Source organism: Girardinichthys multiradiatus, chromosome 10 (assembly GCF_021462225.1).
Source record: "Girardinichthys multiradiatus isolate DD_20200921_A chromosome 10, DD_fGirMul_XY1, whole genome shotgun sequence".
In the NCBI taxonomy this organism is placed as follows: Eukaryota; Metazoa; Chordata; class Actinopteri; order Cyprinodontiformes; family Goodeidae; genus Girardinichthys; species Girardinichthys multiradiatus.
The window spans coordinates 33,765,378-33,779,041 of record NC_061803.1 but is presented as its reverse complement, the minus strand read 5'-3'; the positions used below and the strand labels follow the sequence as shown (position 1 = coordinate 33,779,041).

General features: G+C 38.5%; 1 protein-coding gene across 1 annotated transcript; it reads left to right on the top strand.

Moving 5' to 3' along the window:
• Nucleotides 1-7,639: 7,639 nt before the first annotated feature.
• On the top strand, nt 7,640-13,140 carry LOC124874685 (charged multivesicular body protein 6-like). Its single transcript, XM_047376154.1, has 8 exons — nt 7,640-7,837; nt 8,208-8,317; nt 10,303-10,390; nt 10,462-10,548; nt 10,629-10,694; nt 10,778-10,858; nt 10,946-11,018; nt 11,933-13,140. Exons 1-8 carry the CDS (start codon nt 7,775-7,777, stop codon nt 11,986-11,988), a joined length of 624 nt encoding a protein of 207 aa, XP_047232110.1. The 5' UTR covers nt 7,640-7,774; the 3' UTR covers nt 11,989-13,140.
• Nucleotides 13,141-13,664: the final 524 nt, after the last annotated feature.

Genomic DNA, 13,664 nt, shown 5'->3' with positions numbered 1-13,664 from the left:
AACGGGCTCAGAAAACCTCCAACAGGGGTGCTTAGGAGGCATGCTGACCAGATTCCCAAACCACCTCAACGGACTTCTTTCGATGTGGTGAAGCAGTGACTACTCCAAGCTCCCCCCAGATGACGGAGCTCCTTACCTAATCTTTTTGCTTATACGTGAGAGAAAGAACAAAGCCAAAAGGATAAGACACAGTAATAAACAATCAAAAAAAGCCATAAACTGTCAGGTACAACCAGACACAGAGTTAATATCAGCTACTAAGCCATATAAACTGGCTTTATTGAACATTAGATCTCTGTCAGGAAAATCGTTTTTAATTAATGACCCTATTACTGACCACAAACTTGATGTTATGTTTTTAACAGAAACATGGTTACATGAATTTAATGAAGCTCCCCTTCTGATAAAGTCGACGCCTCCGAACTACAATTTTATTTGTGAGAGCAGACAGCAAAGAAAAGGTGGAGGGGTGGCCACTTTGTTTAAAGATTTACTAAAGTTTAAAAAAGTATTTCGGGGGAAAATTTTACTCTTTTGAATATTTGGCTCTCCAGGTAAAGAGCCCGGTCCGAACCATGTTCTTGAATATTTACAGGCCTCCTAAGTCCAAAACAAACTTTTTCAGTGATTTTAATGAGCTTTTATCTGTGATATGTGTTGATTATGACTGTTTAATTATTGTGGGAGACTTCAACATTCACATGGACAATCCTAAAGACAGAAGTACAATAGATCTATGTGACACTCTTAGAAATTTTGGTTTGACTCAACATGTTAAACAGCAAACGCACAAACAGGGACATATTTTGGACTTGATCATCACTAAGGGTCTAAACATTTCCAAGGTGTCTGTAACTGATGTTGTCCTATCTGACTACTTTACCCAGTCACAAGTAGAGGTTACTTTGTGCTTGGGGTCAGTTCTATTCAGCCAACCTGGGTCTGATCTCTGTACCCTAACCTTGAACATCAGCAGGTCCTCTGCTGCCATCAAGTGGACCCAGATGCTCTTTGAAGTTTGATGAGCAGAAACAAACTTATGTCAGAGTTGTTATCTGTGAAGAGTGAAGATGGCACATAGGACACTCAGCTGTCAGAGTTTCATCACATCAAAGCTAAAGATAAGAAAGAGAAAGAGGCTCCAGCCAGCAGCTCAGCTGAACAGATGGAAGCAGAACATGATGGAAAGGACTGTGGAGGACCAGAGCCAGAGAAGAAAACAGATCCAGACACTCATGTACAGGCAAACACTGGTAAAAATGTTTCCGACTCTTTCGAGAATGAAGTTAAAGATAATGATGATGATGATGATGATGACAGCTATGATGATGATAACGATGATAATTAGCAGGTACCTTTGTCAGGTTCCGAACTTCAAACTAAAAGGTGTCATAGTAGTCAGAAGGAAGGCAGAGCACCTCAGGTTGGTGACAAACGTTTTGACAGTGATGTTTGTGATGCAGCATTTCATGAAGAAACACTTTTTGAAATGCACCTGAAGATCCACTCAGGAGATGGTGGATTTTGCAAAATATGTGAAAAAGGTTTTAGATCTCAGAGTAGTTTGATCAGACACAGGAGAATCCACATTGGAAAGAAACCATTTGTTTGTAGTGTTTGTAATAAAGGATTTCAGAGGCAAGGACATCTGAGAAGACACATGAGTGTGCACACAGAAGATAAACCATTTAGTTGTGAAATCTGTGGTAACAGATACAAATTTAAGAATTATATAAAAATGCACACAATGGCACACACTGGAAAGACAGCTTATTGCTTATTGATTTTTAGGAAAAAGCAAACTTCGGGCCCACATAAAAATTCACACCGGAGACCCCCTTCGCCTGCAGTGTTTGTGCTCGGGAATTTATTAAAAAGGGAAACCTTCAAGTGCACATGAAGATCCACTCAGGGGAAAAACCATTTAACTGCACCGTCTGTGAAAAGAGATTTTTTATCTAAGAACAGTTTAAATGCACACATGAGCATCCACACTGGAGAGAAACTGTTTGTTTGCAGTCTTTGCAGTAAAGGTTTTTTACGGCTACAGACTTTAAAACAACACGTGGCTGTTCACGCGGGAGAGAAAGCATATATTTGTAGTATATGTAGTAAAGCATTTTCACAGCAGTGTGTTCACACAGGAGAGAACTCCTTTTATTGTAATATACACTCACCGGCCACTTTATTAGGTACACCTTGCTAGTACTGGGTTGGACCCCCTTTTGCCTTCAGAACTGCCTTAATCCTTCGTGGCATAGATTCAACAAGGTACTGAAAACATTCCTCAGAGAGTTTGGTTCATATTGACATGATAGCATCACACAGATGCTGCAGATTTGTCAGTTGCATCCATGATGCGAATCTCCCGTTCCACCACATCCCAAAGGTGCTCTACTGGATTGATATCTGGTGACTGTGGAGGTCATTTGAGTACAGTGAACTCATTGTCATGTTCAAGAAACCAATCTGAGATGATTTGTGCTTTATGACATGGCGCGTTATCCTGCTGGAAGTAACCATCAGAAGATGGGTCCACTGTGGTCATAAAGGGATGGACATGGTCGGCAACAATTGGTACTAAGAGGCCCAAAGTGTGCCAAGAAAATATCCTCCACACCATTACACCACCACCACCAGCCTGAACTGTTGATACTAGGCAGAATGGATCCATGCTTTCATGTTGTTGACGCCAGATTCTGACCCTACCATCCGAATGTCGCAGCAGAAATCAAGACTCATCAGACCAGGCAACGTTTTTCCAATCTTCTATTGTCCAGTTTTGGTGAACCTGTGTGAATTGTAGCCTCAGTTTCCTGTTGTTAGTTCACAGGAGTGGCACCCGGTGTGGTCTTCTGCTGCTGTAGCCCATCCGCCTCAAGGTTGGACGTGTTGTGCGTTCAGAGATGCTCTTCTGCATACCTTGGTTGTAACGAGTGGTTATTTGAGTTACTGTTGCCTTTCTATCTGCTCGAACCAGTCTGGCCATTGTCCTCTGACCTCTGACATCAACAAGGCATTTGCGCCCACAGAACTGCCGCTCACTGGATATTTTCTCTTTTTCGGACCATTCTCTGTAAACCCTGGAGATGGTAGTGTGTGAAAATCCCAGTAGATCAGCAGTTTCTGAAATACTCAGACCAGCCCGTCTGGCACCAACAACCATGCCACGTTCAAATCCACCTAAATCACCTTTCTTCACCATTCTGATGCTCGGTTTGAACTGCAGCAGATCGTCTTGACCATGTCAACATGCCTAAATGCATTGAGTTACTGCCATGTCATTGGCGGATTAGAAATTTGCGTTAACGAGCAGTTGGACAGGTGTACCTAATAAAGTGGCCGGTGAGTGTATGTGGAAAAACATTCAAAAAGAAGTCCTATGGTAAAATACACAGGATGTCTCATGATGGAAAGAGAGCCCATAGTTGTGGTCAGTGTGAAAAAGGGTTTTTAGTTAAGAGTCATCTGCAGGCACACATGAAAATTCACACAGAAGAGAGATTGTTTGTCTGTGATGACTGAGATATTGGATTTAAGCTCAACAGCCAAATCATAACCTATATGTGTGGCCGAAGGCTCTGACTTCATACAACTAAGCTGTAAAATGTATCCTAACGCTAAGCAGAATCCATTAGCTTAACCCAAGAGGTGGACCACCATGTTCCTGCATATTCTTAAAAACCAGGTCATTTGCTTTTAGTATTTTTTGTCCAGTCTGAATAATAATGGAAGACTGCGAGTATGGAAAACATATTGTTTCCAGATTTCATTCCCAATGTTCAGACATTTATTCCACAATACATGAAATCAACCAATGAATCTTAAAAATAGTACATTTAAATCAGAGTATTTTAAATTAAAGACACACCCTGACACATGGAGTCCTCTAAGGTGCTGAATGAATGAATGAATGGATGAAATCTTTTTTTTAAACATGTAAACAACCCCCATTTGACTCATCCAATATAGACATTATGTATTTCATTCTAGAATGTCTAAATACTTTTAATATTATAAATACATTACACATTATATATTTATATAATCTGTCTTTCAAGTCAGTTTTCCCATTTACACATCCACATATTTTTTATATAGTCCACAGCATATACACATATAACTATAGATAGTCTCCTGTAAGATAATTATACTACTACACCGATCTTCAACCAAACACTAGCTGACTTTTTCCCATTGTATTTACATTATTGTTTTTTATTGCAGTTTCATGCTAACATGTTTAAAGCCTGCCTACACTATACCATCCATACTGTTACTGTGAGCTTTTAATTTAATATGTTAAAATTCGTTTAAAAAACTCAGATTGCAGCGAATCTTCATAGGAACAGCAGGGTGGAAAAAACTGTTGAAATAAAGTCTTTCACAAGAGGTTCCTTTCTAAAGCTCACTACAAAACATCATATTGATAAAGTCAAGACAAATTTTTTAAAGATAACTTGTTACCTTGTTTAGCAGGAAGGGAATGTAGGGCAATTGGGGGCTTTCAAGTAGATGCATGTAATGAGGATTTCTTCATCTCAAACAATTTATTGAAACAAAAGCCAACAACAGTGGTGGGTACACCACAAACAAATATGCTAATGTCTCAATAACGTGTCATGTTCCCTTGAGCATTAATTACAGCTTGACGACGTCTCATGCTGTTCACAAGACGGCTTATTGTCTGCTGAGGCATGGCATCCCTCTCTTCTTGAAGGATGGCCCCCAGGTCATTGAGGTTTTGGGGTACAGAGCTACAAGGCTCTAGACGGTGACCCAGCTGACCCTACAGGTTTTTTAATGGTATTTAGGTCTAGAGAAAGTGTAGACCACTCCATTCCAGGTATCCCGGTCTCCAGCAGCTGTTCCCTAATGATGCAACCTTGATGAGCTGGAACATTGTCATCCATGAAGATGAAATTAGGCCTGTATTATCAGGGCAACCTTCAGAGACTTCAGAGAAAGCCATTCAACACAACTCCTAGAGCTTACAGTGAACCCATCCGATCAGGTCATACATCTTAGGGTTTATTTTGATCAACATCTGAATATTTACATGACATTAAAAATGTTAAAACATTGCCAGAGTTCCACAGTTTCTCTCTCAATCCACTACAGACACACATGCTTTTATTACATGCAGAACTGATAACTGTTATGCGGTTTTCTACTGTCCCTAAGAAGAACATAGCTCCACCACAGTTATTACTAAGTTCAGCTGTTAGAATTCTGACAACAACCAGAAAAAGCACAGATCATTTACATGTGGATTTTAGAACTGACTTTAAAGTATTTTTACCAGGTTATAAAAGTATTAATGGCTGAAGACACGAGGACAGCTGAGTGGGATGATGCTTTAAAATCACGTTAAATTATTATTATTTTTTTATCCAGTCAGTTAGTCAGTCATTTTCTACCGCTTGCTTCATAGTGGGTCGTGGGGAAGCTGGTGCCTATCTCCAACAGTCTAAAACAGGTTGTCAGTCCATCGGAGGGCAACACAGACACACACAGGACAAACAACCATGAACACACTCATTCACACCTGAGGGAAATCTAGAGAAACCAATTAACCTAACAATCATGTTTTTTGGACTGTGGGAGAAAGCCGGAGTACCTGGAGATTTTCTTAATCCATTTTCATCAAAATGTTCCTTTTTTTTTTTTTTTTTTAAATCAAATTGTAGGTTTTTTTTTTTTTTTTTGTTTGGTTGTATTGTCTTCTAATTAGGTCATAATGCTTTCAATAATATTTTTCTTTGTAATTTATATTTTATGTCAAATATGTCATGGTCTGCATTGTCTAAAGTATATTTTAATCTTTAAAATGTTTTTTATGTTGTTTGTATCTGGTTCTGGTGTTTCCTCAGTTCCACATTTTATTTCAGATTCTGTTTGTTCATTAATTTATTGCTATTGCTTAGCAGTTTTGCTGTGATTGTTTGCATGTTTTGTCCATTGTGTTAAATTCTGTAAAGAACTTTATGTGACATGTCATATTTCTATTTTTCTCTTAGTAGTAGTATCGACAGGGCTTTTTTTTTTTTCTAAAGAACTACAAATGATCTGTGCAGCTAGTAAACTGACCTGCTGATGAACCCACAGAGATTAGTTCCTCCTTCATGTTTCCCTCTACTGGACACTACAAACTGTTTATTTTTATCTTGTTCCTACCAGCTATTTTGTTTTTAAACATCATCCTGCGGATGATGGACATTTAGCTCTTTTGTTTGCACTTTGTCCTCTAAAGGCAGAATGTCAGTGCTTTTCTGAAGAAAATAACACACTTTCTTCATGGCCTTTGCTCTTTATAGGAAACAAATGTGGAGACTGGGGTCACACCAGCCTCGTCTCAGCTGAATTTTCACCAGTCTTTTGATTAGGCATCTTCATATAATTAGAGGGTTATAAATATAAAACGGAAAACAATAAATAGGCCAGACTGAGAATTTAAGGACAAAACGAACAGATGATGCTTAATAAACCGTTGTTGACAGCGAGGTTTTACTACCCTCTAGCGGACGTTCTGAACAACTGCATCACTGTATTCGTAAAGTGTTCCCGCAGTGCAATATTCGTACATTTCCGGTAGGAACTTTTAAAAAGAAATGACAAATCTGCCTCTGGTCAAATTCCTGAAACAAAAAGCTGCTATATTTTAATAACCTTGTGAAAGTTTAGCATAGGCGCTGTGTGACATTAAAGTTGTGCAATTACATAGAAAACATCTAAGGGCAGATGCATTTTTTAAATGTGAGAATTATTTATTTGACTTCCAAATGTCAAAAAATGGCTTAGCTTAATTAAAAAAAAACTTTTTCTTTTCCTTGTTATTTTTCTTATAAAAAAATGAAATCGATGGTTAGATCTGTAAATTAGGTTCTAAAGTTCAATTTGAATTTAGCTTTAATATATGTATTTAAACATCTGTTTCATGTATGCAATACTTTTAAGAACATGGCATATTTTACTCTCTTTGACACGTTCAGACGGGATTTTTTTTTACGCTCATATATTTTCCTTTTTCTAGACTTACTTGCTGGTAATCAGCTTTAGATAATTTCGTATTAGAATTTGTCCTCAAAAAAGGACAGATTTTGGTTAACAGGATCAAATATGATACATTAATAAAAGTTGAAGATGAAAGAAACTGGACACAATATAGATTTGATAATAAAACCACCAATACAGACATTTCAAAACTACCCATTTAAAGGAGGAAGATAAATATTTGTGAATAAAATAAGAGTGCCCAAAATGTGCTAAAAAGGTAGTCAATACAAGTATTTCGTATTAATTTCATTGATTAAAATATTTTACGATTTTAACACAAGTTCTCAAAAGAACTTATATTTCCCATGTTAAAAGCGCATCAGAGTGATGTCTCGTCTCCATTGTCTATCGCTTAATAAATCTTTGCCTGTAGTTTTCTAATTTGTCCACCAGGTGGCTGCAAATGCGTTTTATAAGCAACTAACGCAGTTTGGAGATTTGCATAACTATCCTCTGTTTGAACAAACAGGATGTTTGATTATAATAAAAAAAAAAACTAACTTTTTGATAAATACATTTCCGTTAATTAATTGATTAATTAAATGTAAGTGTCTCTTTTAAAAGCCGTCTCCGCCCAGCCGCGACTCTTCCTGGTGTGGGTGTGGACTCGGATGACTTCAGCAATAATGGAGGAAAACCTGCTCTGCTTTTAGTAAACAGTTTGTTTTCGACTGCGTTTTTAATTTCGCTGGTCTTGGAGCTGGAATGCTGTGTCAGGATGGGAAACTTGTTTGGAAAAAAGAAACAGTCCCGGGTGACGGAGCAAGATAAAGCCATCCTGGTGAGAAGAAACCCAGATTAGCAGCGCGCTAACTCCACTTATTGTCTCACCAAACTCTGCGCAGAAATCGAATAATTTTAAAGCTGTATGTTTTAGGAGGAACGCACCGATATCTGAAACCGTGTAAACCCGCGTTTTTCACTTTATATGAACCTGCTGTGAATTCGGCCTGACTGTATGAAGAAAATAACCAAACTCTACAAAGATATAGCTTTTATATGTTCTCTGTGAGGACAAATAAAAGACGTTTCTCTGTGTTGTTTGATATTGTGTGTCCTATAACATTGAATAGGATCTGAACCAGATTAGCCCGAAACTGAAACTTTGATGTTTATCTGAAAGCTGAAACTTGTCAATTTCGTTTCCGCAGCAACTGAAGCAGCAGAGAGACAAACTGAGGCAGTATCAGAAGAAGATCCACCTGCAGCTGGAGAAGGAGAGACAGTTGGCCAAACAGCTGCTCAAAGATGGAAAGAAAGAGTGAGTGAAATAAAAATCACTGTGCGCTTACAACTGGATAACAATCATTTTACCTTGCTTGACAGGAATCATTTCAAGACCAAGCTCACTTTGATTTTCCCTCTACTGGTTCCAGTTAAGAGTCTATGAAGGGCCATTTGAGATGGTATAAAGTCCTTCAGTAAACCAGAGGAGAATAAATAAAAGCACAGATGATCATCTTTGATTCATGCATTGACATATGCCTTCTTAAATTTCTAAGATTTCACTAGTTGAGTTAACAGTTTTGCACCATCTAGTGGGATCAATTCCTTAAAGACATGGACTTAGAGGCAACAACAAAGTTCCTCAGACTAGACTGGAGAGTTGAATCTAAATGGCCAATTAGTTGTCTGAGCAAATGTTGTCATGCAGTTAGGAGCAAGTCATGTAAGAGTTTAACTAAAAATAATTGCCTTTTTCCTAATGTCTGACAAACCATCCGGTAGGTTTAAAAATGTATGTAACTGTGAGTCCTTAAAGGAACATTGCAACTGAAAGCCATCTGTGTAAACATGGTAACCGATGTTGAATTTGTTTATTACCTCTACAAAAGGTAGAGGTAATAAAGAGGATTGATCCCAAAACGGAACCCTGAGGGACTCCATGTGAACTTATAGAATCTGATATGATCTGCTTGAAAATAACGAAACCATCTTAACAGGAGAAATCGCCACCAAATAATGCTGCCTACTATTTAAGATATTATGTCTTCAAAGGCTTCAGATGCTGAGGTACAATCCTAACAAAGCCAGGACCATGAAGTTGACACCCAGAAGAAGAGTTTCAGTGAATGGCATTCTTCAAAATCCTGACTGAATAAGATCAACAATCCTTTTTGTTCCAGATAAGAAATAAGTTGTCAAGCCAGTCCTTTTAGGCAGTCTTAGAGATAAATGGTCATGTAATGTCGAGGCAGTGATGATTTTAAAGTATTAGTTCAACAACTGGGTGTTTTAGAGCTTGGAGCAGAGCGAGTTAAAACAGATAGATTTAAAAGGCCAACAGTGTGAGGGCCAATAAGGTGAAGGGCTTTCAAAGCTACAGATCTAATCAATATGGAAACTGGTTTAAGATTTTTTCTAGACTGGATAAGTATGGAAATAAATAAATACAAAGTGTTAGACGTTTCTCTTACTTATTGCATTGCTGCCAAAGATAAAGATGTAATTTCAGCTAATTAGCTTCTTAAAATGTGATTTAAAATAAAAAAATAAAAAAGAACAAACCAGCATTTCTGTCACTCAGTGTGTTGGGTTGTGAGTTTCTGGTTGTGAACCTGCAGATACAAGCTCAGTCTCAGCTGTGCAGCTAGGATAACTCAGACAATTAAATAGGCTGTCCTGTATAAACCGAGGTTGCAGTACAGTCCACAGAATTTCTGTATGTTCATGTATCTTCAGACAACTCCAGGTTGCTTTCAACGGGACCACCTTGCATGATTTATGACCATAAAGGTGCAGATCATTAAGCATGTGTTGCATATTATGAATACCAACCTCTCAGCTTTTAGGAATAATTTTGTTTTTGCTGTGAATGTTTACCAAACAAATCAGGTTTTCTTTTTATGACTGAACAGCAGCCTCTAATGTCACATGGGATATACATCTGCATAATTGTTTTTACTTTCCTCAGCTTCTAAGTGGAATAAAAAGAAAACTTTAAAGCATCAAAGTTGCAGCTGAAGCTTCTGCTCTGTCTGATCAGAAATTATGATGGAAAAAATAACCTGTAACTGAACAAGGACTTGTGGGTGTTTTTTGTGGTGCTTCACCATCTAATCTGACGAACGGAGACTGTGACGTTGAAGTCAGAGATGCTGATTTTTTTCAAGATGCAACAACGCTGTAACATTTGTGTAATTTAACTCTTCAGACGGAAACCGTAATATTTTCAGCTGTGACTCTTGTTTTGCACACACTTAGTGTTGTGTTCTGTGTCTCATCACTGCCTCTCCAATCAAACAGGAAAGCCCTCCTCCTGCTGAAGAAGAAACGATACCAGGAGCAGCTCCTGGACAAGACGGAGACTCAGATCAGCAACCTGGAGCGAATGGTGAGTGATGATGGCGACACCCTGGCGGCAGCCGAAACAACTCTGACACTTCTGTTTCCTGCTCGTTTCAGGTCCAGGACCTGGAGTTTGCTCAGATCGAGAAGAAAGTCATTGATGGGCTGAAAGTTGGAAACGAGTGTCTGAAGAAAATGCATGAGGTGGGAGATGGTTGCTGTGTTTAAAGATGTGGTGTCAGCTTTGTCTCAGAAATCTAATGGATTCTAATTTCCTCCAACAGATGATATCAATTGAAGAGGTAGAGAGGATCATGGATGAAACACAAGATGCCATCGAATACCAGAGGGTAAGTGTTTTTGCTATTCTTCACACACACACCAGGACCACCATGGATTTATCCCGTCTCAACACACTTTTGTCTTAATGCAGCAAATCGACGACATGCTGGCTGGTTCCTTATCACAAGAGGATGAAGATGCTGTTCTGGCTGAGCTGGAAGCCATCACTCAGGTCAGTTAAAAAAAAAAAAAAAAAGGCGGTAAGTGACCTGAAGGCAGGTTGATGCTCATCATGACAATTCTGATCTGATTCTCTCAGGGAGATGTCGAGCTTCCCGAGGTTCCTTCAGAGCCGCTGCCAGAAGTCCCTAAAGCTGCCGAGAAGAAACCAGGTCTGTTGTTACACTTTAAGCTCTGTTTGCGTGTATCTGAGGATTGATAAGAAAAGAAACTTCTGCCAAGGCTGAATCAAATTATTCCCATTCCCAGAAGAGCTGTGGGGAAATTTATCATAGAAATGAATATTGTCATTAATCCTGACAAACTAAAACTTCTATGAAAGGAAATGATTTGGTAGTTTGCTTTTCGGTTGAGTGTTAACACAACACGAAGGTAGAAAAACATCAGCAATGACAAAAGAAATTTTACTGTTGCTAAGACCATTTTAGGGTCAAGAGAAGTGGTAGGAGTTTTGGCATTTTGCTGGTCAGGTTTGTGTTTACACAATGTCAAGGTGGAAAGACATTAGCAATGACCTTAGACTAGATAACGTTGCTGCCCATCAGTCTGGGAAGGGATACAAGACGATATCAGGAATGAAATAAATAATTACCTTTTTGGAGTGTGTTGGTAAGCGATGTGTTAACACAATACCAAATTGGAAAGACATCAGCAATGACTTTTAAGAAGTAAATGTTGCTGCTAATTAATCTGTGAACGGTTATAAGATTATTTTATTGCCCATAAAAACCTGTTTGCATATTTGGTAGTTTGCTGGTCAGCTGTGATAACAATACCAATATATAAGACATTAGCAATAACCTTAGAGAACACTTTGAATTGTTATAGGAGTATAACAGATACAAAACCATGGTGGCTCCTCCATACATGGACTTGGCAACAACAGTGTGTTTAAGATACTAAAACCTTTATTTTAACTTAAAGAATTATCATTACACACCTTCTGCATCATGTTGAGGGTAAGTTTTCACATTGTTCCCTTTCTGATTTGATATAATCTCAGTGATTCAATCTGACTGATTCAGAAAGCCCCTCTGTCCCAGCTGAATGTGTGGTTGTGCTTCAGTTTCAGAGAACGATCGTCCCAGGAAGAAGCCGGAGCCAGAGATGCTTGCTATGTAGAAACAGAACTGACCTCTGTTGCAAACCAACAACCCCGCATTTAGCTGCAGATGTTTTTCTACCTTACAGGCCTGCGGTTGCTCTCAGATAATCCCTCTGATGACTGGTTGTCTTCATCTGCTGCAGGTCAGTTCTAATAGGCGGGACCGAATCACCAGCCGCGCCTTGTGAACCTTACCTTCATTTATTTAAAGCAGATTCCACCTCCTCTCTTAAGACCTGTGAAATCACATAATTGTGCCTAACTTTTGTTTAAGCAGTGCATTTTGTTTACTATGAAATCATTTTAAATTAATGCAAACCATGTAAACTGTACGTAACTCATTTAATCTCTTTAAATGATCAGTGGAGCAGAGCTCTGAGAGGATCACTTCATCCAAATTCCAGAAAAACATGTGAACTCGCAGTCATCTAGTTTAATCCTGTCGCAGTCTGGTTTCCACAGTCTGGAAGTTAGAAGAATGAATCCAAAGGCGTCTTAACGCCGGACAGCATTTCGTTTTATGTCTTACATTTGTTTATTAAAATGAAAAAACTTTAAAGCAACAAGAAGAAAAATGATATTTAAGATTTTTAGTTTTAATATTTTACTCTTATAATTAAGTCTGCATCAGGACTACGTGAGAACATGTTTTCTTCCTAATCTGGGTGAAGTGACCATTTAATGTGCTCTGACCTTTGGCTGCTTTGTAGCGAGTCTCTTTACTCATCCTGGAAGTTTTTTCTAAAATCCAGAATGTCTGCATCCATCTTTCAGCAGATCCGCTCAGTCTGACCCTCCTCAAGCAGATTACATCATCTAATTTGTGTTCTCCTTGTAAATTAGCTCAGCCTCTTTGGGAAAAGGCTGGGCATATCTCATGTGGATTCACCTCTGACGCCCAGACCACAGTTTGTAATCTGCACCCACAGAGTATTTACATCGCTGTAATTGTCTTCCTGTGTATAACACATACTTGGATCTGCAGCAGGAACTTTTGTCAGTATCGAAGAGGCTTATGGGGGAATATCTTTGAAGATCAGTGGGACTAAACTGTAAATCATTTAAACTCTGATGACTAATCCTGTCCGATGGCAAGCGATTGTCCTAAAGTTGGGTTGGTTTCTGTACATTCTTTTTACAATAAAAAGTGTTTTTATTGGTAAATATTGCCTCACGTCTGATAAGTGTTGTTATTCAGCGAGTGAACACAAGGTGGCAGCAGTTAATAGAGAATGGGAAAACAAGTGAATAAGTTTGTCTTACAATGTTTGCAGACATTTATAGTTTTTCACATTAAAACCACCAGGCTTTAAAACGATATCTATCCCAAGCTCTGAACATCTCACAGAGCATGGGAAGTGTAAAGCACAACTGCAATCCTATCAAGACATGGCCATCCACCTAAAGGGACGGGCCGGGTAAGGAGAACATTTATTAGAGAAGCAGCCAAAAGGTCCATGGTGACTCTGAAGGAGATACAGAGACTACAGCTACTAGTTGCAGATGTCACAACTACAGGTCCTTCTCAAAATATTAGCATATTGTGATAAAGTTCATTATTTTCCATAATGTCATGATGAAAATTTAACATTCATATATTTTAGATTCATTGCACACTAACTGAAATATTTCAGGTCTTTTATTGTCTTAATACAGATGATTGTGGCATACAGCTCATGAAAACCCAAAATTT